General features: G+C 41.7%; 1 protein-coding gene across 2 annotated transcripts in view; it reads left to right on the plus strand.

The window, feature by feature from the left end:
* Positions 1–21,841, plus strand: part of SLC26A7 (solute carrier family 26 member 7) — a 577,439-nt gene that overhangs the window by 366,952 nt on the left and 188,646 nt on the right. For both annotated transcript variants that reach the window (XR_015310095.1, XM_086967017.1), the window contains exons 8-9: positions 8,077–8,190; positions 12,046–12,123. Coding sequence is in view for 1 of the 2 variants with exons in the window: in XM_086967017.1 (XP_086823143.1) it covers positions 8,077–8,190; positions 12,046–12,123 (192 nt within the window). In the remaining variant the exon portion in view is untranslated. The remainder of the gene's footprint in view (positions 1–8,076; positions 8,191–12,045; positions 12,124–21,841) is intronic.

Below are 21,841 nucleotides of genomic sequence, written 5' to 3' on the forward strand. Positions count from 1 at the left end.
AAAGCCAAGTTCTGTTTAATCAACAAAAAAAATACAAGCAAGATTATTGGGCTGTAGAGATCCCAAATTGAGTGAAACTATTGAAATGGCTAAAAGTATAGAGAGATCTATGATTTCCTCTAAAGCAATGTCTAATGATTCTTCTTTTGGCAGTACTTCAGTATCAGTCATCTCAGATGAAGGGGATCATATACCCACAATTGATACAAGGAATAAACAAACCAGAGTGCCATGTAAAAAAAACGAACACTTTTTGTAACAGGTGGGGTTCTCACAATCATATGGGCAATAATCCAAATTGTTCAGCTGCTTTCAAGTCATGTACCAAATGTGGTAAGATGGGGCATTTCATGACAGTTTGTAGGAGCTCAAGATACACTATTAGAATTAGCTCAGTAGAGGCCACTCCTGATACTTGTGCACATGATTTGGCTAAAGTAGTACTTACAATTTCTGAAGATGACTCAGATCAGTTTAGTATCAAAGGCCCGTTTTGTCAAGCAATGGTGGCTCATGTTCCCAAAGAAATGATGGTGGACTCGTGTGCACCAATTACCATTATTGCTGATTGGCTATTTGTAGACAAGTGGAAAGAGAGAAAATGGTCTGAAACAGATATTCACCTGAAAGCTTTTGGTAATCATGATATTAATATGTTAGGATATTTCATTGATGTTTGGTCCTGTTTGGGTAGGAGAATTACAACCAAAATCTATGTGGCCATTAAGGGAAAAAATATCATAGGCTGGAAAGATTTGGCAAGGTTGTGCATCATTCTAGTTCCCGGTGCTGAGAATCCCATTGTTCTTGCTGAACATTCTATCAATTTCATTGAAAGTGATGTGGAAATGAATGTACTTAATGTTGTCAACAAATTCAAAAATATTGTTTCATAAAAAATTGGTAACATTTGTCAATTTGATCATTTCATCAAGCTTAAAGAATATGCCAACCCAATTGTTCATAAGGTGAGGTCGGTACCGCTTAGTGTCACTTGTCCTCAAACTATTATTGGACAAACTTTGCTAAGAAGGCGTCATTAAGACAACAGACTCCTCAGAATGGGTCAGTCCGTCGCTATAATTAAAAAAAAGACAGGCGAGATCCCCCTCTGTGTGGACTTACGCACCCTTAATAAAAACATAATCATCGACTGTCACCCTTTATGTAAAGTACAGGACCTTTTATGCAATTTTGGGAAAGCAAAAGTTTTTTCTTTTCTGGATCTTGGATCCGCTTACCATCAGATACCACTTGCTGCAGAGAGTCAACTCCTCACCACCTTCATTACACCTTTTGGAGCGTTCAAGTTATTGCGTATGCATTTTGGTCTTCCCTCTGCAGCAAGTGTGTTCCAAAAATGTATGGACACTATTCTTAAAGATATATCTGGTGTGCAAGCTTTCCAAGATGATGTCCTTTTTTTGCGGAGTGTGCAAGAGTACACAATCTTATTCTGGAAATAGTGTTTTCTGTTTTTGGGAATTTCACTTAGGAAGGATAAATGTAAGTTTATGGTGGATTAATTAGATTATCTTGAACATTGCATTTCCAATCAAGGTATTAGTCCAAAGATGTCTCTCATCTCTGCCATTCAAGACACCACACCACCCACAAACAAAGACACTCTTCGTTCATTTCTTGGTTTGTGCGATTAGTAATCTTGTTTCATTCATGGATACGCTATAATTGTACAGCCTTTAAGGGATTTATTGTGCAAGGGCAAAGCATTTGTTTGGTCTGATTTAGTGCAGAAATAGTTTTATGAGATTTAAACTTTAATCACATCTGCATCCATTTTATCACCATTCACTGCTGGACAAATGTGTTGCCTAGCAGTACATGCTAGTCAATTGGGGTTAGGTGCTGTTCTGTCGCAATATGTTGGGAGTAATGACATACCATTGCTTATGCCTCACGCTCCCTGACTTCCTCAGATGTAATTTAGAGCACCATTGGGAAAGAGGCACTTGCCTGTGCTTGGGCAGTTGAAAAATTCAAAATCTATCTATGGGGTACTCAGTTCAAAGTGTACACTGATCACAAGCCTCTTATTTACATGCTTAGTGGAAATGGCACTGGTAAAGCCTCATCTAGGTTGGTGCACATTCTTTCTAGACTGCCGGAGTACAATTTTTCAATTCATTATTTACCTGGTGGCAAAAATGGGCGTGCTGATTGCCATATCAGGATGCCCATTAAAGATTCTTCTCTGCCTGAAATAGATGAAGTGGAGTGCGTTGTGGCTTTCATTGAGGATACTGTTGGTGAGAAGTCTTGTTTTTCCTTTTTTTTTTAACAGTGAGAAATGACTTTTATTAAAAACAGTATATCCATTCATATAAACTGAATGACCACAGGGACGCCGTCTTAAAAAACAAACTTAGTAAGATTAACAAATTACAGTATATAAAACTATATACTGTTGAGAGGCTGGTGGGACTTGAGTTACAGCTCAAAGCATACACTTACTAAAATGATTTACTAGGAAAAATGCTAAACAAATAGGAATGTTCTTAGAAATTAAATTGATGATTATGCATTTCGATCCATGCGCACATCAATCTCTCTACCATTGGTATTTATGCCGTTCATTATCCTACATGCCTTTTCAGCTGTTTCTGGTGAATCAAATCTGACTGTTCCACAACCTTTTGATTTTCCATTCTCCCTTTTTATTTCTGCAAACATCATGGTTGTCCGCGCTTGAGAAGGATGTTCTCCTTCAACAGGTTATGTATCACATCAAGCAAGGTTGGCCTCATGAGGGAAATCTTTCTCCTGGTGTAAAACCCTTTGCACACGTTTCTGATGATTTGTCAGTTGTGAATGGATTCTTGCTTCGTCATGACTCATTAGTTCCTCCCACTACTCTTAGGGAATTTTTATTCAAGAAGAGTCATGAAGGTCACATGGGTGTTTCAACCACCATTCGCAATTTAAAACAGTTTTACTGGTGGCCAGGTCTTGATTCCCAAGTTAAAAAATGGATCTCTGATTGCAGCACATGTTTAATTTCTAATAAGCATTGGAAATTATCTGAACCCAACCTACACATGGTTCCCATACCTGATTCTCCATGGGATAAAGTTGCTCTTGACTTTGCGGGGCCTTTGAAACTCCTTCCCAGTAATAAAAGGCATCTTTTAGTTCAGATTGATTACATGTCGAAGTGGGTGTACTTTGATTTTGTTTCATCACCTGATACCAATGCTGTAATTACATTTTTGAAAGGTATTTTTGAAATTGACGGTCCACCCAGAGAACTGGTAACCGACAATGGCACACAATTTAAATCTCACCAGATGCTGAAGTTTGTTCAAGTTTTGGGAATTAAACACCTTACAGTTGCATTATATTCCCCTTCTTCCAATAGTTTGGTTGAACGAATCAACACATTTTTGAAGGAGGTGATTCAAACTGCTCTGTCAGGTGGTTTTCATGTGGAGGAATTTTTAATTCAAAAGCTTTGGACTTACTATACAACTCCTCAAGTGTTTATTTAAAGACAAGGGAACCCTGAGGGTAGCCAAGGACCTAGGGTATCAGTTTGTTATAATGGACAGTGGTCCTTTTTAAGAAAGAAATTCAAAGAGTAAATATAGAACTCAATGGATTCTATATAGTCTACCCAGCCGGATAGAAAATTTAATATAAATGAATATGTTTTCTGTCCAAGGACAGTTTCAATATCCAGTAGGATACAGTCCTGTATCCAAAACAATACATAAAAGGTGTGACAAGGTGATAGAGTGACAGTTTAACACTCACACACAACAGATCATCCACATCATTCCTGGATCTCACTATCTACCATGACAACACCTTACTTATCACCAAGCTATATCGCAAACCTACAGAAAGAAACACATTATTAAAATATGACAGTAATCACCCCCGAGCACTCTGTGATTCACTCCCTTACTCACAATTCTTACGACTCAGGAGGAACTGCGATCATAAGGAAGACTACTTCCATGAAGCATCCATACTCTCATCTAAGCTACATGCCCGTGGCTACCGTAAACAATTGGTACGCAATGCTCACAAAAGAGCTTGGTACTGTCCACAGGAAGTACTCCTTACCCCCAAACACAAGACTGACTTAAAACGCATTGTATGTGTTACCACGTTTTCACCAGTATCAAATGCCGAACGCAAATCTATCCTAAAACATTGGACCATACGGAATGCAGGCACTCTGACCATTGATCGCCCTATGTTTCCTATAGAAAGAGCCGCAACATAAAAGACCATCTAATCAGAGCAGCTCTTCCCATCACCAAACCACCATCCACGCTTAGTGAACTTTGGGGATTCAATCCCTTGATGGGACATAAAAAGTGCGGCAACTGCATTGTGCGAGTGATGTTCACTATTGAAGGCCAAGATTTTACTTTCAATGATGTAAATATAAAATCGAACAGTTTCCCGAATTGTAATTCTTGCAATGTAATCTATGTAATACAATGTCCATGCAAATTTTTTTACATAGGCCAAACAACACAGAAAGCACGTACCAGGATATGTCAGCACAGGAGCCGTATCCGTTGCAAAACGACAAACGCACTCCTTGTGGAACATTTTGTAAACAATAAACATGATGAAAATGAGATTAAATGGACAATCATCAATCAAAATAAACCACCACCTAGGGGAGTGGATATTGCCAGTCCTCTAAACAATGAGGAGCTAAAATGGATTTAGCGCACTCAGAGTATGAAAAATGACCTTAACAGGACTGAGGATTGGACAACCCTCCTGTAACACCATTACTAACTTTTTCCAGAATAGAACTTGTTCTCCTTTTAATGCCTCCACTGCAATTCGAAGGCTTTTGTTTGCATACTCAGCTTCTGCTAAATATGCGCTCCTAATTTATACTATATTTAATTACACAAACTGCATATTGTCACTTTTTATCATGACCTTCTCTTTCCCTACTGTATCACTTGCGATCCACACCCAAGATGGCCGCCCACTCGTCCAATACGGGACCTCCTGGTTGTGCGCCCTTCTAATTCTTCCACAGCTATATGCACTTCCCTTTACTTGAGGCCCACACCCAAAATGGCCACCCACTTGACTAAACATGACTTCCTGTCTGAGTGCCCTTCCTATTCTTCCTCAGCTACGTGGGATTATATGTACTTCCTTTCTTCACGTAACTTTAAACCCTCCTGAGCCCTCTCGCACAGGCACACCAACACATAGAACGGTGGTAACACTGTAATCACCGGTCTCGTATGCCGATTCCTCAACCGAGCGCTTCTAGAACCCCTGCCATTCGGCGTCGCTCGTTCTACCCATCAGCAAGGTATGTTCATGTCCTTTGCAAGCCTTGGTATTGGTCCAGTGATCCTTAGCAATATTGTAACAATCCTGTGCAAATTTTCCTTCTTAGGTCACCGGCATCCCGCCAGGACCGATTTTCACCTCTTATACCAGGTAATTCCCTGTGCTCTCCAATCACCAATGATTGCACGCTTACCCCGGCCTTGCCTTCATTCATGTTTCCTTTCCCCCAAAATCCTGCATTCCACAGGGAAGGAAACCTCCACTTCGAGGATCACCGAGTCCGTTCCTTGCACAATTAGGTAATTTTTCCTTCGCCCGGCCATTACCCTTATTTCACCTAGCATGTTTTTTTTTGCCCATTGTGGTCCTTTTTTACACCTTGCTCCCACTCGGGTTATACCTAGTGCATGTGCCTTTTCCAATTTTTTCAATTGTTGAACACGCTCGGTTGCTTAACCCCCTCACCCGGTATCTAACCTTCTTTCTATCAACTCAGCACAGCACCGTTTTATCTCACTTCCCGCATTATTAGCACTTAACTTGAGTTCTATAATGGATAAAATGTGCAACAATATGGTTGGCCTCATTATGTACCATTCCAATTCACACCAGCACGGTTGGAATATCACAATTGGAAATTTAATTTCAAATTCCGCATTGTGAGCACGTATATTGGAACTGCATGTATTACAAAATAGGTAGTAATTGTAAATTCCCTTTTCCTTCCTTTTTCCCCCCAATGTCTTTATGTTTTCAATCATTGTTGTTTTCTGACATAGTGTTATCGCAGGCTCACAGTACATTTTGTCCTGATGATGATCCCAATTATCCCTTGAAAGGGATTGAAACACCGTCGACTTTTTTATAAACAGCGTAAACACGAAAATTTGAATTGCAAATGTGTCATGTCTGTAGCCATATATCAAGCTTGTCACATCATGAATACTTATGAACAAACTCTTCTATTGTTTTGCCTGATTGTTTCGAATTTTGTTTTGTTTTCTTTACGATTTATGTTGTTTAAACTGTTACCCTGTCACCTTGTCACACCTTTTATGTATTGTTTTGGATACAGGACTGTATCCTACTGGATATTGCAACTGTCCTTAGACAGAAAACATATTCATTTATATTAAATTGTCTATCCGGCTGGGTAGACTGCATAGAATCCATTGCGTTCTATATTAGCTCTTTGAATTTCTTTCTTAACATGGACCACTGTCCATTATAACATAAAACTCCTCACAGCACCACCGGTGTTTCTCCTTTTAGATTATTGCGCAACAGACTTGCCAGTTCATATTTATCTTGCGCATGGGTAAAAGATTTGACTACCTCTCTTTGCAATTCTCAGGGCAGTTTGGAAACAGTAAAGGATATGGTCAAGCAAAAACATGCTGCTATTTCCATTTATCATAAGAATTTAAAGAACACCAAAGGTGTCTTATTTACCTTTGGAGATTGGGTTTTAATTAAAAAAAAAAAACAGGATTAAAAAAGGAGAATCCAGGTTCACTTTACTTGTCAGGGTTATCAGAGTTTCTAAAGGGGCAGTTCTTTTGGATGGTAGAGGGTGGTGGAACAGAAGGAACCTTTTTAGAATTACTGCTTAACAAACTTTGAAAGTTACATTTCCCCCCAAAAATGGTCTCTGTTTGTCAGAGTTTTATGGGGAAAACTCTGGTATGGACTTTTATTTTGACAAACCTGTATCCTCTTCATTGGATGGTGATGTTCATGTTAATGAGGGCACGTATACTGATGATTTTCCTCATGTTTTTTCACCATCTATTGAATCCAGACAAAGTTGTTCCACCAACTTGCAGTTGTTACCTGAACATTGTTTAATTCTGGTGACTTCTCATAGGTTGCCTTGCAATGTTTCTCTTCCTCAGAGGTTTAGAGATTATTATTTAATGTAATTTCATATTTCAACATACTGTTATTTATTTATTCATTTATTTATATTTTTCACTCTGTGATGTGTTATTTATTAATTGCAATGTTATAATATGTTTTTCTTTTATGTCAAAATAAAGGGGGTGATGTTGTATTGACAAGTTGTCCTTGTTTCTTTAAGGACAACATGTCTTGCCCAATGCGCCTGTCCATGGGCGTTGTTTGTATTTAATGTCCACTCCACATTCTGGCGTTCTTATCCGCTCTGCTGAAACTGTTTACTTTGGCAGTCACGACGAGGGCCCCAGAATGAGCGGTTGTGGGCTGCTTTTTCTCCCACGCATCCTACTTCAATATACCGATTTTAAAGTGCCATCTACTACCTGAATCTCACTTCAACAAGTATGTAAGTAGTAGTGTAATATTATGAAAAAGCGCAGTTTGTGAATAGTCCTACACTTGTTTAGTACTATCTACTGTTAACGGGGCAGGGTTGCATTCTAGATGCCCCTTTTATACAGTCCTAAGATTTATATTCAATGGTTGTGTAATGCTGTTTGTCTGTGAATGCTTTCAAGCTCTTTTTTCTCTGAAGACTGTGGTGTATGCTATCCTAAATTTCTTTGTGAGTGACTCACATTATTAATATCAAATTTTATCGATAGAAGTTATATTTTGGGTATATAATTACATTAATGATATTCTCATGGCTATGTGTGATTGTTTGGAAACATGTTTAAATTTGCAGTTGTGAGTAATTACACAGTTTCATGTTTGCCCTAATACATTCTATTGCATATTGAAAGTAGAGAATAACATTTTGGCCTGCACACATTAGTGTTTTAAAAGTGAACAATTTGTTCAAATTTGATTTCACAGGAGCTACTCGCGCATGGACTCAGTAATGTGATTCCTTCCTTTTTCTATTGTATCCCAAATGCTGCCGCCATGGGCCGTACCAGTCTTTTATTAAGCAATGGTGCAAAAACACAGGTAAACATAAAGACTTCTATTATCATTGTTAATCATTATTCTTATTCTTATTCTTATTCTTATTCTTATTCTTATCATTCATAAAGACAATACCACAAGCAACTTAATTCTTATTCTAAACACTGACTGACATACCTCTAAAACATTATAAAAGTACATTTAAGATTAAAGATATCTGGATCTACTCCTGCAAAGCATTTACAAAAGTGACATTATAGGCATAGATCCATTGACTTCTACGTCATAATACCACACATTTGCCTTGTACCATGTGGGGGTATGTGCTATGCAAGATATGGGTAAGCAAAGGTATTCTTTGCAAGAAGGTTTGTGAAAGCCGACAAACATGTTGTGAGCATTCAAAAACTCTTCTCCAACCCATTCACACCCTGTCAACGGTGGTAGATTTAAACCTGCCAATGGCTGGCATAAATACATATAAACGGAGGGACAAGAAAATGAACACACTGAAGCTCGTGGGTCTAAGGGAAAAGGGTTTGCCTGCAAGGAAATATATTTCCCCATGGACAATACAGAGGAAAAGAAAGAATGGTGTAATTTTCACGGACACTTCCTTTCTCCAATAAGGATTTGTACTGTGTGTACAATTCTGCCTTTGAGAAATGCCTCTGTAACAAATAAGTCACTTATGTCCCAGTAAAGTGCATGCTGCAGCTTTTCAGGTATGTCTTTAGAAAGTTTTGGGAATTCCACATAAGTGTGAAAGAACATTAAATCAAGAAAGGAAATCGCCAAGCACAGTTTTACACTGGTCATAGAGTTTGAACTTGCACGTGCCTGTTACTTTGAGGATTTGAAAAAATCCTGATAGACACAAATTGTAGGTCAAAGCCTGTGGCAGTTTCTTGTTTTGTGAATCAGCCTCATAGTTGTTTTAAGCCTGTTGGTCAACTGAGCATTGCACAATGTAAAGGTTTTTCTTCATTCTCCATAAAAATCCAGAGGTCGATTCAAAAAGATAGTCCGGAACTTGCTGCCAAACAGGGTCCCCTACATTTGAAGTGAATTTTGGATTTTCTTGAAATTGTTATGTTGTGTTACCAGGCATTTTTAAAGTGCTCATACACCAGAAAGGTTTCATGGCGCTCGGGCAGAAGAGGCAAGGGACTCAGAGCGTATGCATAAGCCTGTCTACAAAGCCATGTTTTTAGCAATGTCCTAAAGCTCCATAGAAAGTTGTGTCTCTAATATATGGGAGAAGAGAATTCCATATGTTTGGGGCACTTACAGCAAACCTTGTGCCGCCCAGACGCTTTGTGTTGTACTTCAGGACCACAACCAAATTTTGATGAGCAGAGATAAGGTTCCATTTGGGGGTATAGTTCCAGATTGTGGAGGTCATAAAGGTAGTATTTTTGCCATGACGAGATTTAAAAATAATGCAATAGGGTCCCCTGGGCGACTGGCAGCCAGTGTAATCTTGCCACCAGAGGTTTAGTGTGACAATATATAGGCAGGGCCAAAACAACCTGCAACCTGGTTTTGAACCAGCTGCAGCTTCTAACCTTAGGAAGTCCCAGATAGAGTGGGTTTGCATAGTCGATACTGGACATGACTAGTGGGAGCCTAGACTAGTCAGCCTAGAGGAAGGCGAGGAGTACCGACGGACAGAGCGGTGCTCCATTTGTACCTGAGCTGTAGCCGGGTGAGGTGGAGAGTGCATTCCCCAGAACTTGGGTGATATGATTCTTTTTTACACATTTCACATTTGATAACAGCAGTTGCACTTTATTCATAAGAAGGTCCTGATGAAGCAGACTGGTATCTTTTGAACCAACTAATACTGCAGAAACATGTCGACCTAGTTAAAATCTGAGTAGTTATTTGTTACCACTACTTGCACTGTTTTTTAGCCTTGGGTGTGGGTAGGACCTCATTAAATTCTGTTTCCACTCCCACAACCCAATATTAATTCCTTCACTTTCACTTGCCACATTGAGCACTTCATGCACTGCTTTTTGTTAATTCTTTGTGCCCCCTGATACCTTCATAAAGTCTAAACCCACACACTCTACATTCCTTCACACTTTGATTAGGCCACAATCTACCTAATCCTAAGTGGTTCTTTCCACTTCCTTCTGGTGAAGGATCCCAAGTGATGTAGGGCGGTACAGGACGGGTATCTGATGGGAACATATTTTTCACCAAGAATACTTGGGATTCAGGGATTGTGTCCCCTTCTCACACACAGTCACGTAGTTAGCTGCATTATATTTTTTCTGTTGACCCATTGTTACACATTGTTTGTTATATTGTTATAGGGACTGTAACAATGCTAGGTCATTAAACATTTTCCCACCCATGCCCCCCTTAGTGTATTATTGTGATAAGAATCACACATGAAGCAAATCCCACACTGCAGGGGTAAATAGCACCTTAAATAAAATTGAGTATAGTACTGGAGCATTACAAGCAGATTTTTGTGCTTATCACATTAAAATCGGCATGTCCTACTAATTGCCTGGCATTTTTCCTATGTTCATTCTAGGTTTGACCTGCCAAAATTTAACATGGGATGCCAACTTCATCTCACCCAGCAATTATCCGGTGCAATATAGTCTGCACAATATGCACTTCTGATCGCTACACAATCAAGAGTTTGTGCAGGGATTGGATTTATGCTGGCCGCTCAAATTATGGAATTTGAACACTGCAATGTTGCTTAGTGTGCAAGTAGCTTTGTGAATTGGGCACCAGGGGCCGTATTGTGGAAGTGACTCGGGGCATAACAGGCATTATGCTATACTTTGCACACACCCTGGGCACTTTGGTATTGCAGACGCCTGTGCAGCCCCTTCTGTAATACATATAGCCCTGGCACACATATTGCTATATGTGCTAGCATTATCGCCAGGGGGCGTCCCTCATTTGCATGGGGCATAGCCCAATGCAAATGAGGGAATCCCTTTGCCTCTGCTCCCACGCCGTATTTTAGACGTGAGCGCAGATGCAAAGAGGCTGACAGTGCGCCAACTAAAAGATGGCACACTGTCAGTGTGCTCCGTGATGGCAGCCGTCCGGAGGGAGAAAGACGGGTCCTATGGACCCCCACTGACACTCAAACCTCCTTGGCCACTTGAACGAGCCCAGCACAATTTATCAGAAAATGAGTTATTCAAAACTCCGAAACCTTGCCTTACACTCGAAATGGTAATATCCAGGGGCGGCTCCTCCGTTATGGCAGAGGACTGTTGCCCCACTGTTGAAAGGCAGCAACTAGAAAATAAAGAAACTATTTTATTATTATTTTATTTTTTGCTCACTTAGCTGAGTCTAGGGAGCGCCGGGGCCATGGTCTGTGACAGCAGCAACCAAGGTGGAGAGGCGGTATGTGCACTGTAAGTGCGCATGTCAGTTTGGCCGGCTGTTTTAGGATTGACCAAACCGACATGCACAGTAACATTTCTCCAACCCAGCTGTTTTGCACAGCCGGGTAGGAAAAGAGGCACAGGCTTTCTGTCCCTAACTGAGCGGCAAATCAGCCTGCTCAGGCCAATCCCAGCACTTCTCTCATGCTGGGTAATAACATGAGTGAGGCGTCTGGATTGGGTAGGGATGTGAGCAGAGGAGCACCAACGTGGCTGGAGCAGAGGAGTCATGAGGAGGCGTCCGGGAACGGAAGGTAAGTTAATTTTTGTATTATTCCCTGTGCTGCACCACCAAGTTTTCGTGGCAGCAGCCCCCACTGGTAATATCTAACTTGCCAGGTTCACAAGAGTGAGCTTTCTTACCATTATTTAATTTATTGAATGGATTTCTGTCACGGCCTTATTTGAATGTGTTTGCATTGTTCGGGTGTCATTTAGCGATGTTGACTTTTATCTTATTTTTTAGGTGGCTTCCCTTGTATCCTGTTCTGTGATACTTCTTGTGATCTACATAGCAGGTCCATTGCTGTATTGGCTACCAATGGTGATGATTTTACTATCTGGTATAATGTACTGAATTGAAGTAACTTAGAGCCAACACTAGATGTTCTTGTTTTTAACATTTTAGCGAGAAGCTATTGACACGCTATTGACTATTTTTAGGTTTGGCTTTATGAATGTCATATCATTTTTGAGGTTAGGAATAAGGAACAATCAGTGTAATTGCTGGATTTGAGATTGGTTGAACTGATGGTGTCATGCTTCCTTGGTGGATAAAAGATTATTTTCTATATCATCAAAAGAAATATACTGGTTTCATTTATCTGACATTGGCGGTCAAGAGTTGTGTCTGGAGAGCATTTCATGACGTTTAAATAACCATTGTAAAGAGCCTCCGTGTTCGAAGAAAATGTTCTTCTTTGTGGCCTATTGCATAGATTTATTGCAAAAGCCACTCACGTGCAAACATAAACAGAGCCATTGGACAAACATAAACAAAGCCTTAGATAGCTGAGCAACCGAAAGGAATTAAAATGTTTCATCAGCTTTGTTGAAAAACGCAATCTTTTAAAAAAACGGTAGAAAAACAAATATATGTTTAAAATAGAAAAAGTTACTTTCTACAGGTAATATCATGCAAATTGTAGCTTGCAACTAAGCTTGCAAGCTGCAATGCATGTATGCTTAGCTGCATATTTCTAGATCTTTGTTTTAATTCAGTGGATCATTGCTTTTAGAAAGTTGTAGTCCTTGTTTGCCTGATTTACATTTTACAACATTGATTTATAAAACGAAACCACAGAGCTAAGTATATGGTGTTGGTAAACACTAAATGTGACATTGGCTAGCCCTAGACAGGGAATTGTTATGCACTTTTTCCGGAGGCTTCCAAAGAGTGCAAGGACAGGGTTTGATTGCAGATCTAAGTTTTCACTCACTCATAAGGGATTTCTTGAATGAAAGTCAGTGGACTGACTAATTTCTTCAGTTTTTAATGCGATTTCCTTGCAGCTGTGCTAATAGTGAAGTGGGCTTAATGGACTCCCTGGCTCACACAACACATTCAGCCATCTGTATGTCTGTCCATCCCTCTATTTTCAAGTCACATTTTTGTTTCTGCAAGAGTACATGACAACTCTGTTAAAAGCCTGCAAGAGAGTGGAATTTGCATCAGAAAAACAGAAAAACAGAATGTAACATTAGATAAAGACAACTTGTACAATATGGTATGCCCATTTATTCTCTATTCATGAGAACACGTGCCAGGCACTTTAAAGTCTCCATCTTTGCCTTTTTTACACAAATATTTTGTTTGTGTGGGTCTCTTCAGGTACCCTTTGAAATATTATTAGGCAAGAACTGCTTTTTACCTTTTATTTGTGCTATTTACTGGGTTTCTTGCCAACAAACCCCCCTAAATGATCTTCAGTTAGATATTTTACTTTACTTTTTTCTTCCACGCCTGTTCTGAGGCTGGACATACATTCTACAACCTTATTGTGATTATATGTTCATTGGCACTCATTACATTCTAAGATAAAGCACCTACCACATAGAAATCTTTAAGATGTACTCAGATTTATCACCAATGTACTAAGTATTCCTGAGGGTATACTTACATTTTCCATCCATCACTTGGTAATCTGTCCAGCAGGAAAATTAACTGATTGAAAGCAGGTGAGAAAAAAGTATCACTTAGATAGCCAGACCCCATGCCACGTACTCCCTGATATATTTTACACTCATATTCTCTACTTTGTTGTCTTTCACTCATCCCACTGGCTGTCATGAAGACTAATGTATTTCATCACCTATTAGCAAAATAGATGTCAAGGATTAAATAGCCATTGGCATTCAAATCTTTTCTCCACCTCGAACTTTACTTCCTCAACGGAGGAGCTAATGATTAAGGGTACCTTAAGCATACATCCATCAGCTCACCCATCACTAAATCGGTCCTTTCTTCTGTATACCTGTAAATGTATCTATTTCTGCTTGTGTGCTTTTCGAATGCAAGTGTAGGACTGGCAATGTTGGCATGGATAACTGCATGCTCAGGAGTCAGTGTGCATGAAGGACTGCATATGTATGGTATGAACAGTATATTTTAATATAAACATAGTTGGTAACAGGCAGAAATATTTTTTAACACAAATCCATTCTTATAGTATATGAATCCTGAACACAGGTGTTAGAGTCCCTCAAATTCTCCAGTATTAGAGGTGTCTTTCATAGATTCACATGCTTGAATATTCCCCGTCGTCGAAGTGGGAGTCCCACGGTACATAAATAGCAGTAATATATATGCATGTATACATGAGAAATATCATAAATAAAAAATACATACATATAATGCAATAGAAATGTAAACCTGAAAAAGTACCATAGAACAGAATAGGCCCATTGAAAAGCCCAAGGGAGAATTCACTTTAGTAACATATTAGAGTCATTATGTGTTGGTCCACATTCCAGCCAATCAGGCTGTAGCCTCCTCTAGAACCTTCTCCTCAGAAGCCCCAGTCCTCAGATTTTCTACCGCACGTCGTGTGAAGGGAGTCTCCCTGAGCTCTGCTCAGTTTTTTCCAGTTTCTACCTATTTTTCTTCAGAAATGTCTTCTACTAAGAAAACTTTGTTCAAGGCTTGTCCATCCTGTGGTAAAGTGCGCCTTTTTCATGAGGATCCACACAGTAAGTGTATTTACTGTCTTTATCCGGACCACATTGCCTCTACCTGCAAGTTCTGTCGCACTTTCCCCCCTAAGACATTGAGGGATAGAGAGGCCCGTCTCCTTCTGTGGCTACAGAAGTTAAAAACATCTGAGAATGTGGTTTCCGATGCTGAGAGTATGTCATCTGGATTTTCAAAATCCTCTCAGAAGCGTGGGTCTGAGACTGAAGTTCCCTCTCCTTTTCTTAAAAAGAGAAAAAAGTTGGGTTCTTTCAAGGATGTCTCCCCACAAGACTTGCTTCAGGGCGCGCCTACGGGACCTGGCTCTCTGGCGTCTAGACCCAAGACTATGCCCTCCTCTTCAAAAACGGGCATTGGGTCGTCGACGGGCTCGTCAACGCGTCCGTCGACGTCTTCAGCGTCTACGAAGTCCGTTTTGGCAGTTTCAACGTCGACGACTACTTCTTCCATGTCGACCAGCTCTGCAATGACGACGACCATCTCGTCGACGAGCAGCCAAGAGGTGAGACCCATCTCGTCTATTATTATGATCTCGTCGATCAAACCGTCGACGAAGAAATCATCGTCGACGCGCCTCCCGTCGACGGTTCCTCCGTCGACGAAGAGCAAGACATCGTCGTCGACGCCTGTCCCGACGACCGGATCTTCCTCGTCGACGACTGTCCTGTCGACGATCACATCTCCGTCGACGGTGAACACCCCGTCGACGACTGTTCCGTCGACTGCTACTATCTCGTCGTCGACAGCCTCATCGTCGACGGCGAAGAATGCAACCTCGTCAACGACCTCGTCGACGACCTCGTCGACGACTAAAAAATCTTCGTCGACCAAGACTAAGCTGTTAATTCCTATGCCGGCTTCTGCGGCGACGATGCAAAAACAACCAGGGAGTGCTACGGCTTTGGAAATTTCGTCAACGGGCTCGTTGACGACGCACCAACCCCTATAGACTACTACCACCTTCAAAGTGGTTACTGCCTCGTCTCTCAAGACTGTACCACTCATACAGTTAAGTCCAGTAAGGAGTGGATCTCAGCCTCCGGAAAAATTGTTTCAGTCTGGAGAAGAGGAGTCCGGAAATGATTCTGAAATAGATCAAACTTATGAACCAGCATCCAGTCCTTCTGAATTACACATTAAATGTCAAGACTACAGTGACGAGGATGAGGATGTGGATAATAACGTCGAAGATGGGAATGTACTTTTTCCAATAGATAGATCACAACCACCAACTTACGAACAGGTTACGCAAATTCCTCTGTCATTGGTGCAAAACCTGCAACATATGCTGGATGACTACAATCGTAGGTTTCCACCATCGTTGCCTCCTTCCCCGGCACCTCAAGTACACCGGTCTCCAGTCTCCAGCTCCTCGACCTCCGTCTCCAGCACCTCGACCACAGTCTCCAGCACCTAGGCCTCAAGCTCCGGCGCCTGTCGCGCCTACGTCTCCTTTGGGTGCTTCTCATGATACTGATAATGAGAATCAAACTCCTCATAACACTGGGGATAATGGCACTGATGATGAAATGCAGGAATGGGACAATTATAGGGCACAGACACCCTCTACTCCACCGGCATCACCAAGAACTTCGCCACCAGTGGATATTGCGAGTTTCCATAACCTTATGGTTCGTGCAGCGAAAAGGTTCCACTTAACAATCGAGGCGCAACAAACGGAATGCTTTTTGTATGATTTTAAGGACTTACCGCAACGGCAAACTCATACCATCCCTATCATAGACCACATATGGGAAGAGGGTCTAAAGTTGATGGAACGTCCTAATTCCATTCCGGCCGTTCTACCTAGATTGGACAAAAAATATAAAGCGCCACCTACTTCTCCGGCCTGTTTGGTTTCACAACCTAAGGCAGATTCTGTTATCACTCAGGCGGCACAAAAAAGATCTCGGAATCCAGCCATACCCCTGACATCTCCGCCTGATCAGGATGGTCGTAAATTAGACTCAATTGGAAAGAAATTTACCACTATGGCGGCGACAACAGTGAGAGCATCCAACGCCTTAGCCATTCTAGGTCGCTACGACTGTCAAATGTGGTCTGAGATCGCTGGTCTGATCCCTCAAATGCCTGACTCCATCCGGGATGAAGCGCAGGCCATCATTCTCGAAGGAGAAAAAATTTCAGCAGAAATAATCGACTGTGCCGTCGATATATCCTCTACTGGTTTCCGACAACTAGCGGGTGCTGCAGTCTTGCGCCGTCAAGGCTGGCTGAAATCAACCACCTTCCTTCCGTCCAGAAGTCCAATCCAGAGTGTTAGATTTACCTCACGACGGTGAATCTTTGTTCGGCAAGCATGTTGATGATGCTTTGGAACTTATAAAAAAGGACACAGATACAGCAAAGTCCTTGACAACTCTTCAATATCGGAAAAGGCCATTTCGTGGAGCACGCGGTAGAGGAGGAGGAACCTCTACTTTTCGTGGAACAGGCCAATATCGAGGATACAATTACAATGAAAACAGACAAAGAGGATCCTATCAGTCCCAAAATTGTTCATCCACCTCCAGACCTTACCAGCGTAAGTCCAATTACAGAGGTGGTGCGAACACCAACAAAAAACAGTGAGACGACTGTGCATCTTGGAGGTCGAATCTCGAAGTTCTTCTGCAATTGGTCGCACATTACCAACGACCAATGGGTCTTGGACGTTGTTTTAAAAGGACATACCCTGGAATTTACGAAATTCCCCCCCGCTCGCCCGCCTTCGGGTCCACCTTCTCCCCATTTCAAGGAACTGTTGGCCCAGGTGCAGCTTATGATCAGGAAAGGAGCCATAGAATTGGTACCGCAAGGTCAACGCGGCAGGGGGTTTTACTCCCGTTTCTTTCTAGTGAAGAAAAAATCAGGAGACTGGTGCCCCATCTTAGATTTGAGAGCTCTAAACAAGTTCATCGCATCAAAGACTTTTCAGATGCTTACCCTACTTCAAATCTTGAATTTCCTCATTCCAGGAGAGTACTTTTCAACAATAGACCTTCAAGATGCATATTTCCATGTGCCTATTCATCCCAGGCACAGGAAATACCTCCGTTTTACAGTCGGCCAATTTCATTATCAATTCAAGGTCCTACCATTCGGCCTTCGATCAGCACCGAGGGTATTTACCAAGATCCTAGCCCCGGTGGCTGCCTACCTGCGTTTACAGGGCATCCAGTTCTATCCGTATCTGGACGACTGCCTGATAAAGGCCAGGACTTTTCAATTAACGAAACAGCACACACAAGTCTGCATATCCCTGTTCGAAACGTTAGGCTTCTCCATCAATTGCCTAAAGTCACACTTTCAACCATCTCAACAGCGAGATTTTCTAGGAGCCTCGCTCGATTCTCGGCTAGGGCAAGTGTTCGTTTCACAGGAGCGACAGAGCCGAATGTTACAGAAAGTTCAGTTCCTGCAGTCAAAGCAGTACGTTTCTGTCCGGATGTACAAATCATTCCTCGGCATGGCTTCTTCGTGCATTCAACTGATTCCCAACTGCAGATTGCACATGAGAGTCCTTCAAGAAGAACTAGACAGCCAGTGGAAGCAGGTATCGGGGTCTTTCGAAGACAAGATCCATCTAACGCCCGCATTCAAAAAGCTTTGGAGTGGTGGGCTCATCCTCCAAACATAGCGACAGGTCGTTCATTCAAGGACGAACCACCAACACTAACGACAGACGCTTCCCTAGAAGGTTGGGGGGCTCATCTCGACGGGATGTCGGTGAAGGGAAAATGGACGGCGTCTCAGCGCACTTGGCACATAAATCGCTTAGAACTACTGGCGATTTTCTTGGCCTTGAAGTCCTTTCAGAGAGTAGTGCAGGGACAAACATTGCTGGTGAGGACAGACAATACCACCAGCATGCACTACATCAACAAACAGGGCGGCACAAGATCTCTCGTGCTGTCACAACTGGCACAGGAAATATGGGATTGGGCTCTCCAACGGCAAATACATCTCCAAGCTATCCATGTACCAGGTGTGGTCAATGTGCTGGCGGACTCGCTCAGCAGAGCCCTCTCGGACAACCACGAATGGGAACTCAACCAACGTTGGATTTCATCTTCCGACAATGGGGCCGACCACAGTTGGATCTCTTTGCAACTGTTCTCAACAGGAAGTGTCAACAGTTTGCGAGCCGGCATCCACACAAGGAGTCGAGCGGGAATGCCTTTTCAATAGACTGGTCGAACGACTTCATCTATGCATTCCCTCCACTGCCGCTCATTCCTCGTCTGTTACACAGAATGAGATTCCAACCGTGTCGAATAATCCTGATCGCACCAAAATGGCCGAGACGTCCTTGATTCTCAGATCTTCTTCTGTTCTCTCTGACACATCCGATACAATTGCATCCTCTGCCACATCTTCTCACAATGCAACAAGGTCAAATATGCCATCCGGATCCAGCATATCTCCAACTTCATGCTTGGAACCTGAGTACAATGAATTTGCACACATGAATATCGACAAAGATTGTAGGGCAGTGCTAGCAAGTGCTCGCGCCCCATCTACCATCAAAACTTACCAGTTGAAGTGGAAGCGTTTCTGTGCTTGTGTGCTCAGCCAGAACAAATCCTGCCGTTCTTTTTGTCACTAGCAAAATCAGGACATAACACTCCACACTAAAGGTTTTTCTAGCTGCAATCTCTCGTTTTCGCCATGATGGCGTAACATCTTTGTACTCCTCCAGAATAATAAGACAATTCTTCAAGGGCCTTTTTCGGATGTTCCCACCAATCCGTCGGCCCCCACCTTCTTGGCGACTAAACTTAGTCTTGTCTCAACTACTTTTGCCTCCATTCGAGCCCATCCATTCTTCCAACCTAAAATTCCTCACTTGGAAAAAGCTCTGTTGCTTGCTCTGACCTCATCCAGGCGCGTCAGCGACATCCAAGCCTTTACTATACAGCCACCGTTTCTACAATTCTCCAACGAGGCTGTTACTTTGAGAACAAATCCCAGTTTTATTCCTAAGGTTCCCAGTGACTTCCATCTCAATGAACCTATTGTCCTTAAGACTTTCTTCCCTGCACCTCAATCTGCAGCGGAACGCTCTTTGCACACTCTGGATGTGAAGCGCTGCCTTAAATTTTACATTCAACGCACAGCTACTTTTAGAAAGACTGATCAATTGTTTGTAGCATATGGCCCAGTGTGCAAAGGACAACCTGTAACTAAACAGACTATCACCAGATGGATATTGTCTGCCATATCCTACTGTCATCAACGGGCTGGCAAGCCCCTTCCTGCTCTGGCTCGAGCGCATTCCACGAGAGCTGTGTCGACTTCTGCTGCCCTCTTTGCGGGGGTACCTCTGAGACACATCTGCAGAGCTGCTACTTGGTCTAGCAGCCATACTTTTACGAAGCACTACTGCCTGCAATCAACAGATGCCGCAGATGCGGCAGTAGGTCAAGCGGTGCTGCAGAATCTTTTCCGATAAAGGTGAGCCTCTGTTGCTACCCGCCTCCAGTCATAAAGGTTTTGTCATGTTTTGGTTTTTTAAAATTGCTTATTGAGTGATATGATTTACCAAGACTTAATTGTTATATTCCTTTATGACTAATGTATGATTTACTGCTTTCTATTCTTATTCAAGCATGTGAATCTATGAAAGACACCCTGTTAAATTCAATAAAATAATGATGAAGAGTCCTTGTTGTAATGTTCATGTAGTATATTTATTCTTGGAATTAGATAGTCAGGTACAGCATTCAAGTAGGAATGTAATATGGTAAGAAACCCCACCAGGAGCAGATAACTTCCTGCTCAGCCTCCAGGTAACTGATAAATCCCTTGAATAGCAACAGGTAGAATCATGGATGACATCACAGAGACATGACATAGACAAGCAGACACTAACACTAAGGAGGGACAAAGATAGAGGAAGAGCAGGATATAACACACCTCCCTCCTTTAATTGAAAAAATGAATAAGATGAAACAGAAGATGGCAGAAGCAGAAAGGCAGAAGAAATAAAGAACATATATGCACCAGAAATAAACACCCTCTTCAACATGATGGAAATAAGAGTATCAAAGGGGCGCAGGTACAAAGGTTGTACAAGCACCGTAAGCTAACAAAAGAATGTAAACTTGAATGAAATGAAAACTGAACATCTCAATACAAATGAGCAAAGGTACAGTATGGCTCAGTACCGTAGATAGAAAATGAAATATCAACTCCTCAAATTCGAATATTTTCGATTCCTCTAAAATAAGCACAATAAAAATGAGCCCAACTCCTCAAAGTAAATACATGAACTCCTCTTAACATAGAGCACAGTAAAAGTGGTTCATGGCAAAACGGCTCTTCACAGAAAATGCACAACTTCTCTATCAATAGAATAAAACTGAGCCCAGGCAGCTCCTCACAGTAAGTAACAGAAAATCAGCAATAAAACTGAGCCCATGCAGCTCCTCACAGTAAGTAACAGAAAATCAGCAATAAAACTGAGCCCTGCGGCTCCTGACAGTAAATAGATGAACTTTTCTAACCATAGAGCACTATAAGTGGTTCATCTGAAATGACAATAAAATTGAGCCCCTATGGCTTCTAATAGCAAGCACATGAACACCTCTAACAATAGAGCACTATAAAGTGGTTCATAACAAAGATAGAGGAAGAGCAGGATATAACACACCCCTAATACTGGAGAAGAACAAAAGTTACTTACCTGTAAACTGTGGTTCTCCAGTATTGGTGTCTTTCATAGATTCACATGCGACCCTCCCATCCTCCCCTCAGAGGCTCTCTCTCTTCTCCTCAAGCATTTGTACTTACTTGTGCTACGAAAATCTGAGGACTGGGGCTTCTGAGGAGAAGGTTCTAGAGGAGGCTACAGCCTGATTGGCAGGAATGTGGACCAACACATAATGACTCTAATATGTTACTAAAGTGAATTCTCCCTTGGGCTTTTCAATGGGCCTATTCTGTTCTATGGTACTTTTTCAGGTTTAAATTTCTATTGCATTATATGTATGTATTTTTTATTTATGATATTTCTCATGTATACATGCATATATATTACTGCTATTTATGTACCGTGGGACTCCCACTT

Source organism: Lissotriton vulgaris, chromosome 4_1 (assembly GCF_964263255.1).
Source record: "Lissotriton vulgaris chromosome 4_1, aLisVul1.2, whole genome shotgun sequence".
NCBI classification, from domain to species: Eukaryota; Metazoa; Chordata; class Amphibia; order Caudata; family Salamandridae; genus Lissotriton; species Lissotriton vulgaris.